We start from the raw sequence: 23406 nt of genomic DNA on the forward strand, positions 1-23406 counted from the left end.
CTTGTTGTGAGAATACAAGGAGTTATTCATTTTCTTTTTCCTATGTTATAGTTTTACTCCCTTTACCTTTGTACTTGCCACTAGTAGTTTATCTTAATTACCATTGCTGGTTATTTTACTATTTTTTAATCCTTACTATTTATCAGTATTTATACCTCTTTCTTTTCCAAGATAGTTTCTGGTGTTTTTTCTTACTCATTTCAAGTAATTCTAATTACCATAGTTGGTAATTCCTTTTTTTTTTTTTTGTATTACCGTTTGTCTGTGTATTCTAAATACCATTGCTGGCAGCCATATTGTATTGCAATTTTTCTTCTGATTTTATTTAAAAATTTAAAAAAAAATAATAAATGTGTAATTGTAATTCTACTTCTCTCTGCTTAATTGTATCTTCTGGTGTTGTACTGTACTTGGCTATTATCATGGCAGATAAACTGTCAGGGTTTAAAATATACAGCAAATGCGGACATAAGATTCCTTTGTCTGATTCTCATAGTCTTTGTGTTTATTGCTTGGGACTAGAGCATTTGCAGGCTTCATGCTCCATATGTAAAGCCTTTAATTCAAGAACTCTTATAGACAGAAAAAATAAATTGATCCTCAAAGGCCTTCTTCCATCAGCCTTCGGAGAGTCCCTAACTGCAGGGCAAACCTCCAGGCATGAGAAAAAGGAGGCAAAAAAGAGGTTTCAGAGCATCCTAGGTCTTCTCAATCTCTTTCAGATCTGACATCAGAGCCTCAGAAGAAGATTCAGAAAACTTTGCATCTGACAGAAAAATCCTCAGATCTAACAACTTCAGACACCAAATCCTTCTCTTCAGATCCGACCCATTCAGAATACAGACATCTACCAAACACAAGAAATGCATCTTCCATGGATCCAGTTCTCTCTCAGCTCCCCCTCCCCTTCCTGAAAAGATTCACATATCTCTTCATTGCCTCTTCCCATTTGTCCAGACGTCTCACTGCAGTGGATGTGGATAGAATGAAGAGGAAGTTTCTTTCAACACAAATTCAGATGGGAGTTCTCCCAGCTCCTACCCCAGCAGCTCTGGATACCTCTGCTCGTCCAACCCCACCAATTCTGGCTCTTTCTCTGATGCTTCCTTCAGTTCCAGAACCCATGGATCTGAGACTCATGGAACCATCTATTTCAGGCCCAAAGATGCCTTGTTCTTTGGATACACTGCTTTTCTCTGAACATGCCGGCTCTGACTGTTTCATTGCTGGATGGCTCTCAGACCTGAAGCTTCTTTGTCAGATCCAAAGGGTAAGAATCGACTCTGAAGTTGTTGAAGCCATCTCTACCCCTTGGAGCCTCAGCATTCAATAGTTTGGCTCTGACTCCTGCATCAGTGTGGCATTTTTTGGGTCGGAACAATCGGTCCAGAAGTATGCCTTCTCAGCGCCAACAGTTTCCTTCTCCCTGGGACATTCTGCCTTGGAGGTAGTGTAGACAGTGTTCTCTTCTAGCGATCATATGGCTCCCCCCTCCCCTCAGATCATTCTTTTGTATCTCAGATGTCTTTGTGTCATGAGCCTCAGCATTCTACTCTGCAAGGACAGCCAGCCCAAAGTTTCCAAGTGACCCCACAGGGCATAATTATCTCTTCTGATACTTCTCCAGAAGATTCCACAGAAGAAGTCCTTAGGAAGAGGAAGTGCAAGAGGAGGCACTTACCTCCCCTCAAGAGTCAGTTACAAAAGATACTGATTTTGCTGAGGGGGAAGGGTCCCCAGGATCACACCTGATGATGTCTCATTTTAGACATTTTAGAGATCCTGAAACAGCAGTGTGGGTGGTCTACCAACAACCCTTCTCAAAAGGAATCAGCATTCCTGGAGACATTTGGTATTGGCCCATCTACTTCCTGGGTGACTCCGCCCACTGATGGGTTCATTGATTTGATCTCTCAGCAGGTGTGGAAGGAAACAGATTCTGTAGTGCCAATCCCCAAGAGACCAAATAGGGTCCTGGCACCACTGAAGGGAAGGGAATTTTGGAATAATGGAGTACCAGTGGATGCTATGGTTATGGCAGCAGCCACCAAGAAATAACTCTTGGAACAGAGTTCTTCTGTTCATCCCCCTAAAACATGTGTATGCATTAGTGACCTTTACTCTCAGGTCCCTGAATTACTTGACACATTTTTCCAGAGGGATTTGATCAAGGAACTCTAAATATCCCTCTCAGAGACTAATGCTGTCAAGGCAGAGTCTTCTGTTACTTCACAGTTAGCAACCCTTCAGTCATAGGTTCATAGGTGTGTACTAGGCTAATGGCCCTGGAGCCTTTACAAGCCTAGCCCATAGGATTACCCCGGCATTGTGCCACCTGACCTTAGTTCCCAGTGCCTCTGTTGAGTAGAGCCACTGGAGTGATCCCCAGGGTGAATTTTCTATTTCCCATCCACTCATCAAAATTTCTCTTGAAGAGGGCCAGTGAGGTGCTCTGTTTCACATGTATAGGAAGTCTATTCCATAGCATGGGCAGTCTCTGGGTTATGAACCTGTCCCTTCAGCATGTTCTGTTGATTGTGGTAATGAGGTTGAGGTCTCTGGAGCATGTGGTGAGGAGGGATTGGGATGTCTTTAGATGTAGCATTTCTAACAGAGCTGTGTTAGACATGGCTTTGTAAGTCAAGCAGAGATCGCCTCTAAGTGGGTGATATGAGACAGAGAATAGTTGGAGTTTTTTGAGTCTGTCCATATAGGACAAGTGTTTAAGGTCTAGGATACTCTTTGTGAGGTTCTTTTGCGGCCTCTCCAGTTGTTGCAGGTGTCTACTGATGTACATGCCAAATGGGACATTGTACTCGATGATTGGCCTAATGAGGGAAGAATAGAGGGAGACCATGACCTCTTTCTTCCTGGATGCAAAACCCTTAGTAATGAGATGTGCCACATAGAAGTACTTTCTGACCACTGTGGCAATGTGGTAGTCAAATGAGAGGTTACTGTCAACCTGTGTTCCCAGATGTCTTATAACACCTTCTGTATTCAGTGGACTGCCACAGATGTGGTAATTTATGGGTTTTTCCCAAAGGGGATGATGACACATTTTTTGGCATTGAGCTTAAGGCCATGGTTCTGACACCAGTTGTTGGTCTCAGTCAGGCCTTTCTGTAGGATGTCAACATCACTTGGGGAGTTAATAATAGCTCCCAACTTGCAATTGTCTGCAAACTTTATCAGTCAGAGTTCCTTCCTGTTGGCCTGGACTTCAGAGAAGTAGATACCAAACAGGAGAGGACCCAGGACCGAACCCTATGGGACTCCACTCGTGACTGGTTAGCAGTCTGACTAGGAGTTAGCTACTTTCACACTGTGAGTTCTATCTGTGAGCCAGTTTACAATCCACCTAGTGATACAGGAGTTGATGCCTAGCTTAGTGAGTTTTTCTGATTCCTGAGTGGGGAATGGTATCAAAGGCCTTGGCCAGATCAAGGTAGGCTGTATGAACCACATTGCCTTCATCCACAGCTCTGGTAACTGACTCAAAGAAGTTGACCACATTGAGCAGGCATGATCTACCTTTCACAAAACCAAACTGTGTGGGATCCAGAGTTTGGAGATTCCCCATACCCTTGTTTATTAGGTCCATGATATAGCTTTGCATATCAGACTCATCAGGCTAATGGGGTGATAGTTCCCAGGGTCTGTAGTCACTCCTCCTTTGTGGAGAGGCATGACTGTAGCAGTGCTCCATTCAGTAGGGACAAAGCCTGAGGTGAGGCTGTGATTGAACAGGGCACACAGGAAGGGTGCCAGTTCACTCTGTAGTTCATGTAGAACACAGCCAGGGATATTGTCAGGTCCCATAGAAGCTGTATTCTTGGCCTTAGACAGTGCTGTTTTAACCTGTGCAGCAGTAATACTGGGTGCCTGGCAATCTACTGTTATTGTGATTGGTCCTTGGGGGGGGGGGAGAGGGGTAAAGCAGGCAATGAATCTGTCAGCCAGTATATTGACAATACCTGTTGGCTTGGTATAGGAGGTACCATTGTGCAGTACTTCAGAGCAAATTTGGGTATTGCCGTGGAGATTCTTTACATAACTATAGAAGGTTTTGTGATTATCTTTACTATCTGCTGCAATTCTTTTTTCATAGCTAGCTGTAGAGGATTTGATGAGGGATCTCAACTTTTTGTTGAGGCTGATAACAGAGTTTTTCCAGTCTTGGGAATTCACTTTATCCCGCATCAGTTTCCTCCTTCTGTTGTAGAGTTTGTTTATGGCAGGAGACCACCAGATTGGCTTCCTTTTTTTGGAGGAGAGTGTCTTGGTTCTATTGGGTATGGCGAGATCCATGCATTTGTGTACATGTTCGTACAGCACATTGGTGTATGATTCGGCAGTCATGCAACTATTCTACATTTGCATGGGTGCCGTGAAGTTAGCCACCTCTGTTTTTAGGAGCCCAAAGTTAGCTTTGGAGAAGTTTTTCTTGGTGGTTACCTTTGGGGGGGGGGTGAATTTCCAAGCTGATCAGTTTGTGGTTGGCTCTAACAATCTTTCATCAATGCTCCGGTCTTTCAAATTTCTCTGTGAGGCTTATTTCACATGCAGCTGAAGGATCCTCAAGAGCAGTAGGTTAAGGCATTTCCATCAGGAGGCAGGCCTGGATGCATCTGTGTGATTTTGCGGAGTCCTTCAAGTCATCTTTCATCAATGCTGCCTTTGACAGAAGCCCGTTATTCAGCCCTAAAGTGAAAGACACACTCTCCAGGTGCGAGTAAGATGGTAAGGCCTTATCTGCTGTTGGAATATGTTTTTCAACCCCCTCAAAGAACCTTTTCCAGGAATCAATGGGGTGGTCAAAAGATGTGGTACAGGAAATCCCAGGGTCCTTTCCATGATCCACATGGAGAGAGTTCCCCCAGGAGCAGATGGTGGAACAGAAATGGTAGATGTCACCCATTCCAAAGACATGCATCTGGAGCATTTCTCCCCGGGCCTCCGCTGAAAACAGGCTCTGTGGAACCTAGTCGGACATTCCCGGTCAACAAATGTTAAATAAAATAAAAATAAAATAAAAATAAATGTGGCAGAGAAGGCCTGCAAAACCAGGGATTCAGAGATTCTTTTTCTGAGAGACCCTACCAGCACTCCTGAAAGTAGGCCCGATTGCCCACCTCTGGAGGCAGTTAGGGGACACTTATCCCTGCACCAAAGAGCTTGGCTAGATATAACAAAAGATACTTGGGTGCAGAGGATTATTTCCATAGGCTATATAATTCTCTTTTCCCTACCACCACCTCTACAGAACAAAATTCCTAAAGTTCCACCCAGTCAGAGAACAACGGCAGCTTTGGAAATTCAAAAGCTGTTAGAAAAAAAGAGTCATACAAGAGGTTCCCCAGACCCTGAGGGTCTAGAACTTACTCAAGATTATTTTAGTGCCAAAGAAACAGGGGACTGGAGACCAATTTTGTGTCTCACCATTCTGAACAAGTCAATTCAGTGTACCAAGTTCCGGATGGTCATGCTTCAGTCCATTTTGCCTTTCCTGCACAAAGACAACTGGTTGTGCTCAGTAGATCTTCAGGACATGTACTATCACATAAAAATGAACATACAGTTAAGGAGATATCTACACTTCTGGCTGGGGGCCTGTCATTACCAGTTCCGAGTACTGCCCTTTGGTCTCACCACAGCTCCCAGGGTGTTCACCAAATGCATGGCAGTAGTAGCAGTTCACTTCAGACTGCAGGGATTCTCAGTGTTTTCATATCTAGATGACTGGTTCCTAACAACCTCAACCAAGCATCCACTGGTAGCAGCTAAAAGCTATGTGCTTGATATTGGTTCCAACCTATGCATCACAGTCAACCACAACAAATCTCAACTGCAACCATCTTAGACATTAGAATTCTTAGGGGTCATTTTTAACACAACATCTATGACAGTATCACTCCCATTTCCAATTATTCAGACCATTCATTTCCAAGTCAGAAGGATTGATATGTTCACCTTTGTCTCTGTTATATTGTCCTTATTACTATGTTTTATTATGTATACCCTGGAGCTTTTCTCCCCGGGCCTCCGCTGAAAATGGACAAGAATCCAGTTGGACTATCCCGGTCAACAAATGTAAAATAAATAAAATAAATAAAATTTGAACCAGCTGCAAAATGTGATTTGAAATATTTGAATTGGAAAACTAGCTTCAAGCTTAATTCTCTAAGCCTCCTTATTTAATTTTTCATAAGGATAGGGTGTCTTAAGAACCAATCATTCCTTCCTTCCTAAGGTGGTGTCAGGATCTAACATTAATCAAACTATCATCCTTTCTGCACTCTTTCCAAATTTTGCAAACAAAGGTGAATACATTTTACACTTATTAGATGTTCACAGACAATTATGCTTTTTATCTTCACAGACTGAAGAAATTAGAAAATCAGATCAATTATTTGTGTCCTTCTCAGAAACTAGATTGGATCAACCAGTTTTGAAAGTAACTTTATCAAAATGGGTGACAGATTGTATTTCTTTTTTCTATAAAAATATGATCTGGCATTGCCAAAGCATTTAAGAGGCCATTCAACCAGGTCCATGGCAACTTCATCAGCCTTTCTATCCAGGACTTCCTTGGATGATGTTTGTGCAACTGTGACATAGGGAACACTCACACCTTCATTACTCATTACAAACTGGATCTGGTCTTGAGGGGAAGAGCAGCCTTCGGCTCTACTGTACTCAGGAATATTCTTCCTTAGCATCCACCCAGGATTTAAGTAGCTGGGGACTCTGCCATATGTTCGTGAATGAAGGAAAATTGACAACATCAGATAAAGAAGTTATGTACTCACCATAATGTTCCATATGTGTTCTCTATTTTCATTCTTCCTCAACTCCCCTCCTTCCACCCCCCCCACCCTACTTCTCATGAGGACTCCTGTATGAATGAGAGAATTATAGAAAGCAAAGTTCCTTCTATTTAAGCTCCAGATAGTGACTTTTCATCTTAAAGCTATAAATTTATTCTGCCATACATACGAAGTTGAAAATAAGATCAGGAGCATGAGGGGGACTGCTGCATTATGGGTAATGGAGGAGCTCGAGAACTTGTAGTATTCACGAGCTGTGAAACTGCAGCTGAGTCAGATCTGAGGATCAGATCTGAACCTATATGTCGAGGAAGAATGAAAATGGGGCAACACAGATGGAACGTTATGGTGAGTACATAACTTCTTTTTCTACACACAACTGTGTATTGCTTCGAGGTTGTGGACACAGCAAAAGAATGCCTCGCAGTTGTCCTTGGCTGAGAGGCCAAATTTACCTCATATGTGGCATTGGTAGACTATTTGTCCTCTGAGATGTTTGTTTAGTTGATAAGAGTGCTTTTATCCTACTGGGTGCTGCACCTCCTAATTTGTGGCATGATTTTCTTCCTTCTGTTATACAGCCTATTGATGTCATGATTCCACCAGGGTGGCTTGTTTTTTTATTTAGTTCTGTACATCTTCCTGGTGGGTACAGCTGCCTCTATGCACCTATTAACATGCTTGTATAAGGTTTCTGTAACAGTTCTGCATAGGTAGCAATGTTCTCAGGGTTAATGGAGGCATGAAATTTTGCCAGGTTATCACTTACTAATAAGAAGTTTACCTTGGACTAGTTCCTGAATATTCCAGGGTTAGCTGAGGTTCCAGGTTTTATTTTTACTTCAAAGTTGACCATTTTGTGGTCTGACCTTACCAGAGAAGACATTTCAATAGGGAGTGAGAAGCACTCTCCCATATTACTGAGGACCAAATCCGGCATGGTTGCACACCTGGTCAGTGTATTGACAACCTGGTCCAGGGAGTTTGTGTTTACAAAATCCAGGAATCTATGTTTCTGTGTCTGACTTTGTAACTGTGATTTGATGTTATGTTCTTGGTGAGTGGTGGGTGGCAACTCGGATTCTTTAGCAATTGCAGTATTTGGGTTTATCCGTGGTGCACCGGGCACAGATCTGACTTCATCGGATGATCCCTGAGGAGGTTGTTGTAACTGAAGAAGGCAGACAGCTACCTGTAGTTAATCATGGACACATAACCAGGCAGTGACGTCATCAGTCATAGGCCCTCAGCTGATATGTCTCTATGTTACAAAGTCAAACACAGAAACATAAATCAAAGAGAAAGTAAGCTGAGCCAATAAAGTGCTGTTCAGTAGATTATTAAACAACTTCATGTATTTTTAATAGTTTTGGAGTGTGGATTCATGAAAATCCAGGAATCTCTGAGTCTGTGCATTTGGTGTCATATATGATCCCCAGTTAATTGTGGTATAATTATAGTCACCCATGAATATGGTAATAAGTTGGATGGTGAGTATTTCCGATAAGTATAAATACATGTTATGGGTTTCTTGGGTCATAGAGGGGTACCTATAGCTTGCAAGGAAGCGATATGGGATTTATGAATTTTGTGATTTGAACATGGAGAAGCTCAAGTGCATTATCCTGTTTGACCAGCCTTGAGGTATATTTATTTTTGATGCAGATCAAGACACCTGCATCTTTAGTTCCTATCTGTGTGGTAGCTGGTCAAAATGCGTGGAAGGCATTATAACCTTGTAGTGTCAGTGTTCTCTTTGTGGCTTTAAACCATGTCTCACTGACCACACAGATGTTAGCATTCTCTAGGGTGAGGAGAGCTTCTAGGAAGTGGAGGTTTTTTTTGTTTAGACTCCTAGCATTGAGCAGTAACACCTTTAGATTTTCTTGGTTTTGATTTGCTTTGTCAGCAGTACATGCATATAATAGAATGGGCGTGCCTTCATTGGAGGTTGGGCGTTGAGCTGGCACCTTGGCACAGTAAAAATCTACTGCCAATCATTAATGGACCGGAGTTCCGCTGTATTGACCCCTAACCGGGAGATCCCAAAAGAGCAACTTTCAGTTTGGCATTGCCTGAAAAAGACACTATGGTGGAGGACAATATTTTAGCTAATATTCAAAATCCTAGAGGGGGAAGCAAAGTAGTCTGTTGACTAGTCCACCAACCTAGTTAACAGAGAAAATTAATAAATATATACAAACACGCATAACAATATTCAGAAACTGGTTGCTTTACTTATTTATCATTGCACATCCATTTACTTGTGAACCCTTCATTGTTTTCTTCTATTGCTCTTAGAATATTTTTTGTATTGCTTAATTATTGTATAATTATACATATGTCTGAAGAAGGGTTTGGTTAAAACCCAAAGTGCTTACATTGTTTTAAACTACTGTGAAGAATAAACGACTATAAATTAAAGAGCTGTGGTGATACCAGACGTATATTTTTCTAGTATTTTCTCTGCAATTTGCATTGCTGGTACCTTTGCCCTTGAAAATTGCTCTTGGATTTATTACATCCTTTGTTAATACCCATTATGACAGATCAACTTTGTTTGGTCCAAAAGTTAAAGAAATTCTAGGAGTGAATGGGGTGATAAATCCTATCTGCTGTAGAGTTCAAATTCTCAACTCCCCAGTAGACCTTCTGCAGGAATCAGAAGGAGGGAAGAGAATGCGGTTCAGAAAATCTCATGGGTTTTCATTGAATCTACTGGAGACAGAGCTCCCAGTGGCAGAGGGGAAACTCTGACAATGGACATTGCCCAAGAGATAGAGGTGTCCTCAGAATCAAAGCTTCAAAGTTCCATTCTCAGAGAAACCCTTTCAGTGCTCTTGAAAGGTTGCCCTGTTGTCGTACTTTGGAGTCAGTCAGGGGGGTGCTTGTCTCTGAACCCCATAGAATGGACATCCATCACTCAAGACAGGTGGATGCAGAGAATATTACATACCATTCCGCTCCTCTTCCCCAATTCAAAAGAAAATTCCCGACATCCCACCCTTGCAAAGAGAATTTGCAGCTTCAAAACAGAGAAGCTTATAAAAAAATCAAATCATCCACCAGAACATAGAGAATCCAGAACTTACTCAAAATTATTTTTAGTGCCAAAGAAAAGTAGAGACCTGAGATCAATTTGGGATCTAGGTTAACTGAACAAATAAGTTGTTCGATCCATGTTCAAGATAGTCACAGTCACAGTTCAGTTAATCCTTCCTGTATTGAATGTGTTTGAGAGATCAGGATACGTACTACAACATCATAATGGACAGGCACTCCAGGAAGTATCTTCATTTCCAGTTGGGACCCAGTCATTACCAGTTTAGAGCTCTTGTCCTTTTGTTTGACCGCAGCCCTCCCCTCCCACCCTAGGCGTTCACCAAGTGTATGGTAGTGGTGGCGATTCACCTATGACTGTACAGATTCTGAATATTTCCTCATCTGTATGACTGACTCATAACCCCCCCATCCAGGGATTTACTCCTACTGGCCTGGGATTCCTTGTTCCATCTGTGTATTGATCTTGGAATTACAGTAACTCTTCAGAAATCTCAGCTTCAGCCAACTCAGTCTCTAGAATTTATCGGCGACACAACAGCACTCACTGTGAAGCTTCCTTAGTTATGCATCCTGTCTCTACATTCCCAAGCTCAACAAGTTCTTTCACGAAAGACACCACCAACCAACCTGGTTCTCTGCCTTCTAGGATCTGTGGCTACCTCCATTACTATAGTCCCTCTAGACAGGTTTTACATGAGAGCAATTCAATGGACATTTTCAGTACAATGTTCAGTCAGTCATCAATCCATGAATCATCTGATCATTCTCACAAACATTTGCAGACAACACATTTGTTGGTGGTTGATTACCCCTGTACTTCAAAAGGGACATACATTTATTCTTCCTGCTTCACAGGCCACATTGACCATGGATACTTCCATATTAGGGTGGGGGGAATTACTTAGTAAGGACAGTCCAGGGCATGTGGTCTTACCTAGAGACCAGTCCACACATCAGTGTCTTAGAGATGGGAGCAGTCCTTCTAGTATTTCAGGCATTTCAGCAAGCTCTTCCCTTGGATGTTATTTCAATTCAAATGAGCAACATGACTGTCATTTGGTATATCAACAGGCAGGGAGGAATCAGATCTTACCCATTGTGTCGAGAGGCCATGAGAGTATGACAGTGGGTGACATATTTGTATCACTTTCTGGAAGCAACGCACATCTGGTGAAATCCAACATTCTAGTGGACAGGTTGCGCAGATTCATTCTACTCCCTTATGAGTGGTCCCTCAAACCCCCTTGTAGCTGACCAAATTTTCATCCACTGGGGACATCCTTGTTGCAATCTCCTTGCCTCTCCTGTGAACACAAAATGCAACAAATTTGTTGCTCTAATCCGTTGCGAGAGGAAGACACCTTGGGATGCTGTGACACACTCTTGGCACCTGGAACTTGTTTAGACCTCCCCTCTTTTCCCCCTCATCCCAAAGTTTTTGCAAACAGCAATGGCACTGAAGGTTTCAGTCATCTTCATAGCCCTTCACTGGCCTCAACAAGTGTGGTTTCCCTTTTCTGGTTTCATCTATTTCACCCACCTTAAGACTTGGGCTTTTACCCTTTTCTGATATCTCACCCATCTGGAAACAGCTGGACATAAGGACACTCACACTGTCCACATGGTTTCTTCAATTCTGATGCTGGTTCAGCAGTCCAGGCTTTTCCCCTTCCATTGCACATATTTTGTCTTCCACTCATAAACCTTCTACAAGGAAGATATACCAAAGCAAATGGAAAAGATTTTCTATTTGAGCATCAGAAAAAGACCTAGACCTATTTTCAGCTACTCTTCCTGCAATTTTGGATTTTCTGTCTTATCTTTTGCAAGGTGGAGCAAGCTAATCTACTATCAGAGTATAACTGGTGGTGATTTCTCCTTTCACATAGGGGAAGAACACAGCCCTGTAGATTCTCTCATGTTATCTAAAGTCTGTCTTCAAGGTACTTGCCTGCTGCATCCCCTTCTCAGAGATCTAGTTTCACCTTGGGATATTACAATTGTCTTGCAGTCCTTGAAATGACCCCCCTTTTGAACCTACCGCTAGAGTTGATTTGAAGTATCCATCATGGAAAATCTTATTTTTTGTGGCCATAAACCCGGCAAGAAGGATTTCTGAATAGAAACACTTTCTTCAACCCCCCACCTTATTTATCTTTTCATAAAGACGGAGTTTATTTGAGGATGAATCCATCCTTGCTTCGTAAGGTGACATCAGAATATTCCATCAATTAGGATCATCAATTGCATTTTTATTTGCATCAAACTGCCTCTGTCAGAAAATTTGAACAACTGTTCCTTTCATTTGCAAAGACTAAACTGGGTTAACCATTATCAAAAATGTCCTTATCTATTTATTTTGTTTATTTGACTTTTGTTTACTGGGAAAGTCCAACTGGGTACAAGCCCATTTTCAGCAGAGGCCCGGGGGAAAAGCTCAATAGTACAATTTATACAGAATTACAGATCAACATTGGTTACAAATACTAAGATAATCATACAGGAGTACAATTTGTGGATACAATGAATGAAGAAAATAAGCAAATATAAAGCAAGTAATAAAGTTGAACATACATTATATATAAGAAAAAAAAAAGTTCCTAATATGTATGTTATAGAATAACGCAAGAAAATATATTACAGAATAAGTAATAAGTTGTAAAAACTATATATACTTTCTGGCAAGAGACTTGGGTAGTAAATTTCAGTCATAATATCTGTGATAGATAAAGGCTAGTGTAAGAATAGAGAGAAAGAACATTAGAATGCTATGGAATTATAGAAAGGTTAGGCTAGGAAATAGGGAATGCAGGAAGGGAAGTAGGATATCTAGATGGCTGATTCAATGTATATCTTTTGTATATCAACAAAAAGGTCTGTCTTTGGCTTCAAACCCCAAAGCTCATTCAACTAGATCACTGGCCTCATCTACAGCCGTTTTTTCTCCAGTATCCCCATCTATGATATTTGTGCTGCAGTTACCTGGTCAAAAGTACACACATTCATTTCTCATTATAAACTGGGCATTCTCTCTAGAGCAAGGGCTTCTTTTGGCTCAGCAGTACTCAAGAATATCCTTCACTGAGGCCACCCAATTGTTCAAGTAGCTGGTGACTCTGACCCAGATGTAGAGAAATGGACAAATATAACATCATATACGAAAGTTATGTACTTACAGGGTTGCCAGATGTCCCTATTTGGGCGGGACTGTCCCGAGATCAGCAGCCTGATCCCGAGTCCCACACTGCCGGTTTAAATCCCGGGCAGCCTCCGCTTTGTTTTTTTTTTTTTTTTTGATTGGCCCGTATACCGGCATATGGGCCAATCAAAAATCGCTAAACATGTAGCTTCTTGTGTTTAATGCGGAACTATGATGTTCCACATTAAACAGAAGTAGCTCCGTGTTTAGCGATTTTTGATTGGCACTACTTTTGTTTAAAGCGGAACTCTGATGTTCCGCATTCCGCATTAAAGACATAGCATTTTTTTTTTAGTCTTCACTTGCTGTGAAAGATCTTTTTTTTTTTTTTTAGTCTTTACTTTGTCCCTACCTGGCCAGTCGAAATCTGGCAACCCTGTGTACTTATATAATGTTAGATCTGTATTCTCATATTTCATCCATTCATCCACTGCCCTCCCTCCATTCCCCATCCTGTCTTGGTGTTTTATTGAGGTGATATATTCTCATCAGTAAATGTCACCTATAACAGATCTGATTGACTGCCTTGGATCTTGGAGTTTAGCCACTCCCTAATCTCTCTCTTTCTCTCTGTCTCTCTCTCTCCACCATTGGTTAAGACCTTGGTCAGGTTGTTTTTAGGAAGGTCAAAGTCAATCTGAGGTAGTGCCTGTGATACAGGAGAATTCTGGGGGGGGGGGGATCCTGAGCACTGGATAGTAAGCTTTGAAGCTGCAGAAGATGGATCCAATGTCAGAGATGGGACTCGTATATAGAGGAATGGGCAGAATATGACAGCACAGCTCTAACTTAATGGTAATCAAACCCAGGTCAACTGCTTGGAAAGCAACAGTGCTCACCACTGTACCACAAATACATGCTTTACAGCTCTTCCAAACTTACTTTCTGAAACTGGAAGTAATGCCAGCAAAGAAAAAATTACTAGCACAAGAGTGATGGTATATAAAATTACAACCATATTGCTGCAAGCAGAAAAATGTATTTAAACAAACAAACTTACTTAAATGTTTCATGTACCTTTACATATGTATTGGCATTTAGCAGTAACTGCACTTTTTAAGTACATTAAGACTATCCAAAGTGTTGATGAAACTGATGTTACTTTGAGCCTCATTAAATTGGTGCTCTGCTCATATAAAATTTTCTGTGGCATACATGCCCTGTATTGTCTTTTTTCTTAAAAATGGCTCTGGTTTGTTATGATACTTTTGTTTTCTAAATTGCTTAAAGGTAGCAGTTCTAGATTTACTACAAAAATGCCAGAAAATTATTATCTGGCAAACACAGACTATTTAGAATATTTTTGGGGTTATCAAATAATAACTGACAGTGACATCAAGAAAATTCACTTAGTTAAATCACTGATTGAACTAACGTGCCTTTGTCCAGTTGAATCATTTTTCAGTTAGCTGTGATTAGACCAGTCCAGTTTGAACTGGTTCCCACTGATGTCTTTCATGACTTGTGTTTGGTTCTGGAGCTTCAGGGTAACTTATATTACATAAGGGGGATAGGAAACAAACTTCCTGCATTGGGAGTATGGGAGCCTCTTCCCCTAAATAGGAATTTTTTTGTTGGGCTTCCTTTTGTTTTATAGGCTTGTCCAGTCATGGTTCACTGAGAATTACTTGATCAGGTGAACCATGTCATCTTGTACCAGAAGTTAGAGAAAGTCACTAGGTGCTTCTACTGTCTCCTTCGGTTTCACTCTATAGGTGATACTAAGTAGCTACTAACATTTCCATTTTAAAGGTTCATAGGTGAGTTCTAGGCCATTTTAAGCCTCGCCAGTTTCCCCTTTTGTGCTCAAATTGATCTATCCCATTTCATTAAAGACTGGCCTTACCCATCCCATGGTCAATAATTATATATTATCCCTAATGGGAATAAGTGAGCTCATACCATAGATAATTGGAGAGGACCCATGCATGGAATAAAGCATTTAGGAACTGCCTGCGTCCATTAGTAGTACAGGGGACAGTGCTTGGATAAACTTTTCTGATTCTCATCCATAGCTCCAAGTTGCCTTGAATATGGACATCGATAAACTTTGTTTTATGTTAAAGGGCAGCAATGTCCTCTGTCAGATATAAGTATCCCTCCAAACCATTCTGCAAATGTTGCAGAAGAGGTTTAGATCTCTAGACAGAGTATTTCTGATGCTATTTGACTTGCTGATGTGCAGTATATCCGTCAGTATTGGGATGAAGCATGCCAGACACAGGTCACCTCTTAATAGTCTTTAGCTTACTGAGTATAGTGACAGGGGCTTGAGTCACTTGTTTTGTTTAACACTGTATTAAAGGTGTTATAGCAAAGTAATGTAGTGCTGTTCTGAACTGCTTGATTTTCCTGTTTGGTTTCTGCCTGAGGTGTCCCCTTTGTGATATTTGTTTATCTTCCTTGTGTATGTGGTTTCATGAAAGTCATTGGTTTCCCCTCACAACCTAAAGCCATGAGAATAGGTGAACTAGCAAGGCTTGTGTATACCTTGTAAAAAGACTGGGATCCCATTCAAGACTAACGGTGTTGTGCCCATTGTTTATTGACTTTGTCTCCAGCTCCTTGAAGTCATGAGCATAAGGTGTGTATCGGAATGCAGGTGGCATATTAAATTTGTCCCACTTATAACAGGATGAGTCAGATGCTATACAAACTGTTTTAACAGTTTAGGCATACCTTTATCAGGTGAAATTAAACTACATAAAAGAAGGCTGTAGAAAGCAGCAGAAGTTGAGTCTACACTGGAAATTGCTGGGTATCACAAAACATTGAAAATCAAGGAAAACCATCTGGTTACTGTTACTGTAAGTGCTAGTGTTACTGTTACTTCAACACACACCTTACCAAAATCTTTGATCCCTTATTTTCGTTGGCTTGTTAAAGAGCCTAGAATGGTGACATTTTTATAGAAGTTGTATAGAATAGAGTTAAAGCAAATGAATAAGTATATTGTGATATCTTAGTTTTTCTATTTTAACTCATTACAGTCTACTGACGACTCAAGGTATTTCTACAATTATACCCTACTGACATCTCTAGGTGTCTAATATGGACTGTTCATATTTACATTAATAATTTTAAAAAACATGCTAAGAACAAGCTATTGAAATATTTCATCTTAAAATGTATGTGACAAGCAATACAACTACAGTGATATTTGACCTCTGCTTAGTTCAAATATTAATTTCTGATCATATATGTTTCAATTGTATTGTTATATTTTCGTATTATTTTTAAATATCTCAACAACAAAGTAAAACAGGCATGACTGTTTCACCTCATATATAATATCACATATGGATGAATAAAATGCTGCTAACAGCGTATGTGTAGCAAGAATTGTTACTGAAACAATGTAAGTTGTTTCAAAATATTACACAATTAATATTTGCTGTGTTTATTTTAACTTATAAAATCCAGTTTAAGACCTAGAATCTAATACATACTACCACTGTAAATATCTGTTTCTGCTGAACAGTTTGCAAGTTACATCTCTTTAGTAACATTTATTCAGAGATATGAACATCTGGCTGAGATGCAAGACCACAACTTGATTTTGTCAAAATGCCAAGGATTCAGTCATTGGGAATTAACAGCACTTCCAAGCTCCATTAGAGTGAATTAGTTAACTGGTTAAAAATGTAATAGTTCTATCTAGAACATATATGTATTCTTTTGTCTTTATATGGACATAGGGGACCTTCAAACTCTAGACCCAACTCACTTTGGCTTTGTTAAGGGTAGATCATGCTTATAAAAGAGGGGGGACTTCTTTGAGAAAGTCACCAAAGCCCTGGAAGAATGTAAGACAGTGCATACCACCTATCTTGACCTGGCCAAGGCTTTTGACACAATCCCCCACTCAGGTATCATTGAAAAATCTCTCAGTTAGAGATTAACCCTTATGTCACTTGATTGGTAGCCAATTGACTCACTGACAGAACACATACTGCCAAAGATCATGATTCCACCTCTACCAGTAGACCCATCACCAGTGGCATACCACAGGATTCTGTACTGGGTCCTTTACTCTTTGTAATCTACTTCTTAGAAAACTAGGCTAAATAGACAGCCTTTTGCTTACCAAGTTCACAGATGATTGCAAATTGGGTGCAATCATTGAGTCCCCCAATGATGTTAACATACTACAGGTAGGGTCAACACAGACAAATGACTGGGTCCAAAGCCTCGGTCTAAAACTAAATGCAAAAAAGTGCATAATTATTTCCTTTGGCAAAGTAGAATTCCCAGCCAACCACAATATTGACACAACCCCATTAAGCTCGAACCCAGTGGTGCAAGACCTAGAAACACAAGTAGATAGTGATCTGAATTTCAACCACTAAGTTTCCTTTGTGGTAAGGAAAATCATTCTACATTGTGCACCTCATACATAAGGGCATCACATCTAGGTCTAAGGATATTATAGCCCAGTGTACTCAATCCTCATCAAACCACTAATAGAGTACAATGATCCCTTTTGCACGTACCTCAACAGACATCTGCAGCAGCTGGAGGGACCACAGAGGTTCCTCTCGAAGAAAATTCAGGCATTCCAAACATGACATACATTGATAGACTAAAAGCCCTGTCACTGTACTCTGCATCATATAGGCTGCTGAGAGAAGACTTGTGCCTGGCCTACAGGGCAGTCTCTGACCCTGCCCTGATGGATATGTTTCACATACACAAATCTAAAAGCACAAGAGTCACTCACTCTAGGGATCTTAACCAAGCCTGTGACATTAACAGAACATGCTGGAGAGACAAGTATGTCTCCCAGAGAATGTTGCTCCACTGGAATAAACTTCCAGTTCATGTGAAGCAGAGCTCTTCACTAACCCTATTCAAGTGCAACCTGGACAAATGGATGGGAGACCGCAAATTTTCCCTGGAGGTGGCACCCATGTCCCTCTTGGACAGGGGGAGTAGATGTTGACCATAGACTAGCTCACAATATATGATCACTTAATAAGGACAGATGGGGCAACTTGGAATTAACATGGTTAGGTTTTAAGGGCTTTAGGGCCTCTAGCCTAGTAACTTCCTATGAACTCGTGAATCTGTGTTGCTAGTCAGCTGGTTAACTGATGGCCGATCTGTACAATATACTGGCTAAGCATGATGTTTCAAATGTCTTTTAATACTGATTTCTAAGATTTTGTTCTGTTAAATATAATAAGCATTTCTCTCAATGTAAAACTTTCTTAATAATTTTCTTAAAAATTAAAGTAAGTCATTTTCCTAATAATGAATTAGTAGCAGCATGTACCTCTTTATATTTGAATGTGCCTTAGTTTTTCAAAATCTAACATCTCTCGTATAGCTTTTTCCATCTGATACATTTTAGTGGCTTTATTTTTTTTAATAGATTTGATATACAGCCAGAAGTAACACGAGGTGAGATTCGACGACTTTGGGAAACACTGATTACAAACCAAGACAAAACCCTGGACTTCTTACAGTTTGTCAGACATTTTGGATACTCCCCCAAATCAGCTTGCTTTCCTAATGCAAAACTCAGTCCTCCAAAGAAAGGAGATGATGATTTTAAGATCAGATCCAAAAAACTCAACTGTGATACCGATATACTTGTGGACCGAGTCCGTGCTAAGGTACAGTGTCACCTGCAAAACTTGTCTGAGAATACTGCAAATCTCTAGCTATATGCGTACATCTGTGTGTGTGTGTGTGTGTGTGTGTGTGTGTGTGTGTGTGTGTGTGTGTGTGTGTGTGTGTGTGTGTGTGTGGTGTATGTTTGTGTGTGTGTATCACTATAATGTTACAATGACATTTGCTGAAACAGACTCAAACCTCAAATGAGATTACCAAGGAGTATTTATCCCATCAACTAACTAGATCCATTTACATAAATACCACTGCAGTGACCACCACAATTAACACACTTCCTTGACCTTGTTGAATCATTTCTTAATTCAGTGCCAGTGGCACAACAGGTAGCACACTTGCCTTTGGTGCAGAAGGCTGTGTGTTCTATTCCCACACCACTTAGATAAATTATTGATTCGGCAGTGCAGCATAAAGAGGGATGTTACACTCCTGAGTACACCACCCTTCAGATGAGGTGTTAAACAGAGGACCCATCTGGTTATATTGGTGGTAGCTCAAGTAGGTGTAAAAGATATCCTAGCACCTATTAAAAAGAGGAGGGGTCCTTTATTTTATATATATATAATTTGCAATATATACACTATGTACACTACTTACTATATTACAAAGATTAACATCCTTTCTGTCAAAGGTTAATACTCTTTTTCCCCTAATGTGACCCCCACTCTATTTTCCATAACCAAAATCTTATTTTTTTTTAACATCGCAGCTAGATCTCATTTTTCATTGAACAAGATCTCCTTTACTCTTTGGATCCAAATCAACCATATTATACAAATAATGTTTTATCAACTCTTGCTATATAATTTCTACTTTTGTTTTTGTAATATCCATAGTAAATCACATCCATAGTTAATTCATTTACCTCTGTAATCCCCCTCTAAATATTTCAGGTCAGCAATCATTTTTCATAATGTCTTAATTCTTTTATATCCTAAAGCCACATGTTCAATAGTCTCAAATTATTTACAATAAAGACATATTCTATCTTTTTTACCTTGGTAGGGCATATTTGCTTTTACTGATAGTTTTTGTATAGTGAGTCTCCTTAAGAAATCTTGATACTCTACCACATCCTTACATCTTCCCATTCTTGCTTGTATCACTACAGTTTTATCTTTATGCGGCTCTTTCCATGGGTATACAGAAACATATTTGTTCATTATATTATTATACCATTTTTTTTTAATTTTAAGTTCAATCTCATTAATTTTTATTTTCCAAAGTAAAATTTTGTCTTTATAATTATTTCATTATTAGGCCATAATCTCATCCATTCCATTTTATATTTAAGTCTTAATATCTATATTAATAGTGAAGTATCATTGTCATTCAAACACTGTAATACTTTTCCTGTATAGAACATTAGCTGCTAACTCCCGAATTATTAGGAGAGATTCTTGTAGTTGTTTACCTTTTATACCATATATGTTTCCATTTATAACCTTACTTATTTTCCATTCTTCTTTGTAAAATGTTCATACACACTTTACAGTCAGTATTAGTTAAGACTCTAGGTCTCCAATTCTGCATCTCATCTTTATTACCTTTTTTCCATATAAATTTAATTACTCCATTACACAATTCTACATATTGAAATACTTTGTTTAACCATTCATTTAATACCATTAGAAAATATTATTTGTGTTATTGTCATATTTTTACACATCATATATTCAATTCCATCTGGGTTTGCAGCTGATTCCAAATTCACTGCCTTTAATGCATTTTCTAATTCCTCATCCACATCTTTCTTTTCCATCTCCTTATTATCTTGTTCTCAAAAAGTATCTACTTTCCATTAATCTTAGTTTGTATTATTTGTCCTTTAAATATTTGTTTTTTATGATGTTCTACTATCTCCATAATCTCCCTTTTTATACTGTGTACTTTACATGTTGTATCCTTCATTTCTCTGATTATGCTATTATTTTCTTTAATGAATTTGCTCAGATATAGTGCAAGTTCTTCTTTTTTCCCATGAAGAAAATATCTTTACTTTTACATAAATGTTTTATTTTCATTTTATTTAAATTATGTAGGTATGAGCCACTGAATGTCTGGGATAGATCTTATCGCATAGAACATTAAACGGTATGGACTTTAAACAAACACCATATTCTTTACATCATGCTTCACTTATCCTTCTCCACAATGTCTGATCATATTTTTATGTCAGCTTAGTACAGTACGGACGTAAATGCAGTCAGGCATTATGCAGAAAGACATTAAGTGGCACACACCTTTATAATTCTTGTTCCTTGATAAAGAATCATTCATTTTTTTTTACACTTTCAAATGTCTTATTACTTAGCTTCTTTTACTTTATTTTTTCTTCCTTTCTTTTCTCCTTCTCCCTTTGTATATAACACATTTTGTACTTTTGTTTAAAACACAGCCACCATTCTGATCAGACCATGTAAAAATCCTTAATTTCTACATTAGCTTGCCATAAATTTAATGTAAATTCCAAACCTCTCAGACCCGCATGTACGGCAAGTTGAACGGGTCTAAACTCCTAAGCAAAGTCAAAACAAACCAGAGCCAGCACAAAATGTGTGGTTTAACATAATTTAATATATAAAAAACATAACAATAGGTGAAGGGACATAAATACAAACCCCAACCTCCAAAACAAACCGGTTTCGGCTTAATAGCCTTCTTCAGTGGAAGACAAAATAAAAAACAAAACATGGAACCAAAAGGACCTTCTTATAAAGCCAAAGGCAGGTGTCAACAAACATTCCTATTGGTTAATTTATAAATATTCATTTAAACCAGGAGGGAAAAGCCCCTCCCTAGTTTAATTATCCATTTTTTCTCCTTAATGTTCAGAACACTGTGCCAACCAACTTTATCCCTACAATTCCCTATAATATGATCAATAATAGTAAATCTAAATACTGAAGTATTATGTTTACAAGTGTGTTTATACAGGGCATTAGAAGGCTTTTTGTGTCTAATATCACTCATATGTTCCCCTATTCTGAATTTCAGAGGTCTTGATGTTTGGCCAACATAAATCGCAGAGCATGTACAAGTCGCCAGATAAATCACCCAACTTGTACTGCAATTGGCCAAAAAAGAAATATTATATACCATGGATGTATTCTTACTACTAAATACATAGGTTCATAGGTTGGCACTAGGCTATCGGCCCTAGGGTCTATACAAGCCTAGCCATAACAATTCCCTGGCTATTTCTTCCCACACTATTTACTTCCTGGACCCCTGTCTTCTTTTGTTTTGTTTACCCGATGACAATGTGAACAATGACCGCAAGGGATGCATCCCGCCAATATATCTCCTGTTAATGTTCTTTAATTTAGAACATTCCCCCTATAGTCCAACCTTTTGTAGTGACTAAAAAGGGAGCCCAAGGTGCGACCCCTGTGGAAAGAAAAAGCACATTTGTCCCACAAATGGTCAGGCAATTTATTTTCCACCATCAAGATATTCCAATGTCTATGGATGATTTTCATAAAGATTTAGTATTCCTGCAATAGGTGGTAACAAGTCTCAATTTAGACTTGGTATCTAATGAATTTCTTTGATACTCCAATAGCATAGTTCTATCCTGATTGGAAGTGAATTGGCTGGCCCTAGTGATGTCATCTACCCTGTATCCCCTAGCCTTAAATCTGTGAATTAGATCCTGTTTATAATGATTAAATGAAGAGGGATTGGAGCAAATCCTTTTTACCCTCAAGAAATGAGATTTAGGGATATTTCTGATTATATGTTGTGGGTGGAAGCTGGTAGTATGCAGGAGAGAGTTGTATTGGGGAAATTTTCTGTCTATTGTGCCTGCTTATTTCAACTGTTTCTTTCTGAAATTGGTACACATTATTTGCTGTAACATAGACTAAATTCAGACCTGATGAATCTAGCTTTGTTTGTATAACTTTAGCACTAATCCAGACCATCTTTTTTTGGAGAAGGTTCCCCTGCACCCTAGTGGCAGGAGTGTGCAGTTAGAACTTGTCTGATCGAAGACTGCTGCAACAGGGCTCAGCTTTTAGCTTTTTTATTGGTTAATTGGTTAATTTGTTTAAATCAGTTTGCTTATTTGCTACTGTTATATTAAAAAAAAAAAATACACACTTTATGCATCGCCGCTTAGCTAGGGTTAAACTATTCCCGGCGCCATAAAGTCTGCTCTTCAAATTTTCCCTTAGAACTAACCAGTTTTTTAGTTTTAGCACTAAAATCAGTTTCTTTGAGCTCAGCACTTGTTCAGAAATCGTAAGCACTAAATAAGCTACATATTACTACATAACTCAACTTTCCTCACTTGTCTAGAGGAAACAGTTTTTAGTACTTAATAAATAAGCACCTATCCAGGCATGTCTTATTTGCTACTGGGTAAGAGTCACTCAGTCTAGGGATCTTAACCAAGCCTGTGAAATTAACAGAACATGCTGGAGAGACAAGTATGTCTCCCAGAGACTGTTGCTCCACTGGAATAAACTTCCAGTTCATGTGAAGCAGAGCTCTTCACTAACCCTATTCAAGTGCAACCTGGACAAATGGATGGGAGACCGCAAATTTTCCCTGGAGGTGGCACCCATGTCCCTCTTGGACAGGGGGAGTAGATGTTGACCATAGACTAGCTCACAATATATGATCACTTAATAAGGACAGATGGGGCAACTTGGAATTAACATGGTTAGGTTTTAA

The 23406-nt window shown here is 39.5% G+C and overlaps 1 protein-coding gene across 1 annotated transcript in view; it reads left to right on the forward strand.

Annotated features, from left to right (window-relative positions):
* The window catches only part of LOC122796453 (EF-hand calcium-binding domain-containing protein 6-like), a 1291945-nt gene that overhangs the window by 1122981 nt on the left and 145558 nt on the right, over nt 1-23406 (forward strand). The window contains exon 15 of the mRNA XM_044064930.1: nt 18467-18710. Coding sequence (XP_043920865.1) covers nt 18467-18710 — 244 coding nt within the window. The remainder of the gene's footprint in view (nt 1-18466; nt 18711-23406) is intronic.

Source organism: Protopterus annectens, chromosome 3.part0 (genome assembly GCF_019279795.1).
Source record: "Protopterus annectens isolate FY-2018-M chromosome 3.part0, PAN1.0, whole genome shotgun sequence".
NCBI classification, from domain to species: domain Eukaryota; kingdom Metazoa; phylum Chordata; order Ceratodontiformes; family Protopteridae; genus Protopterus; species Protopterus annectens.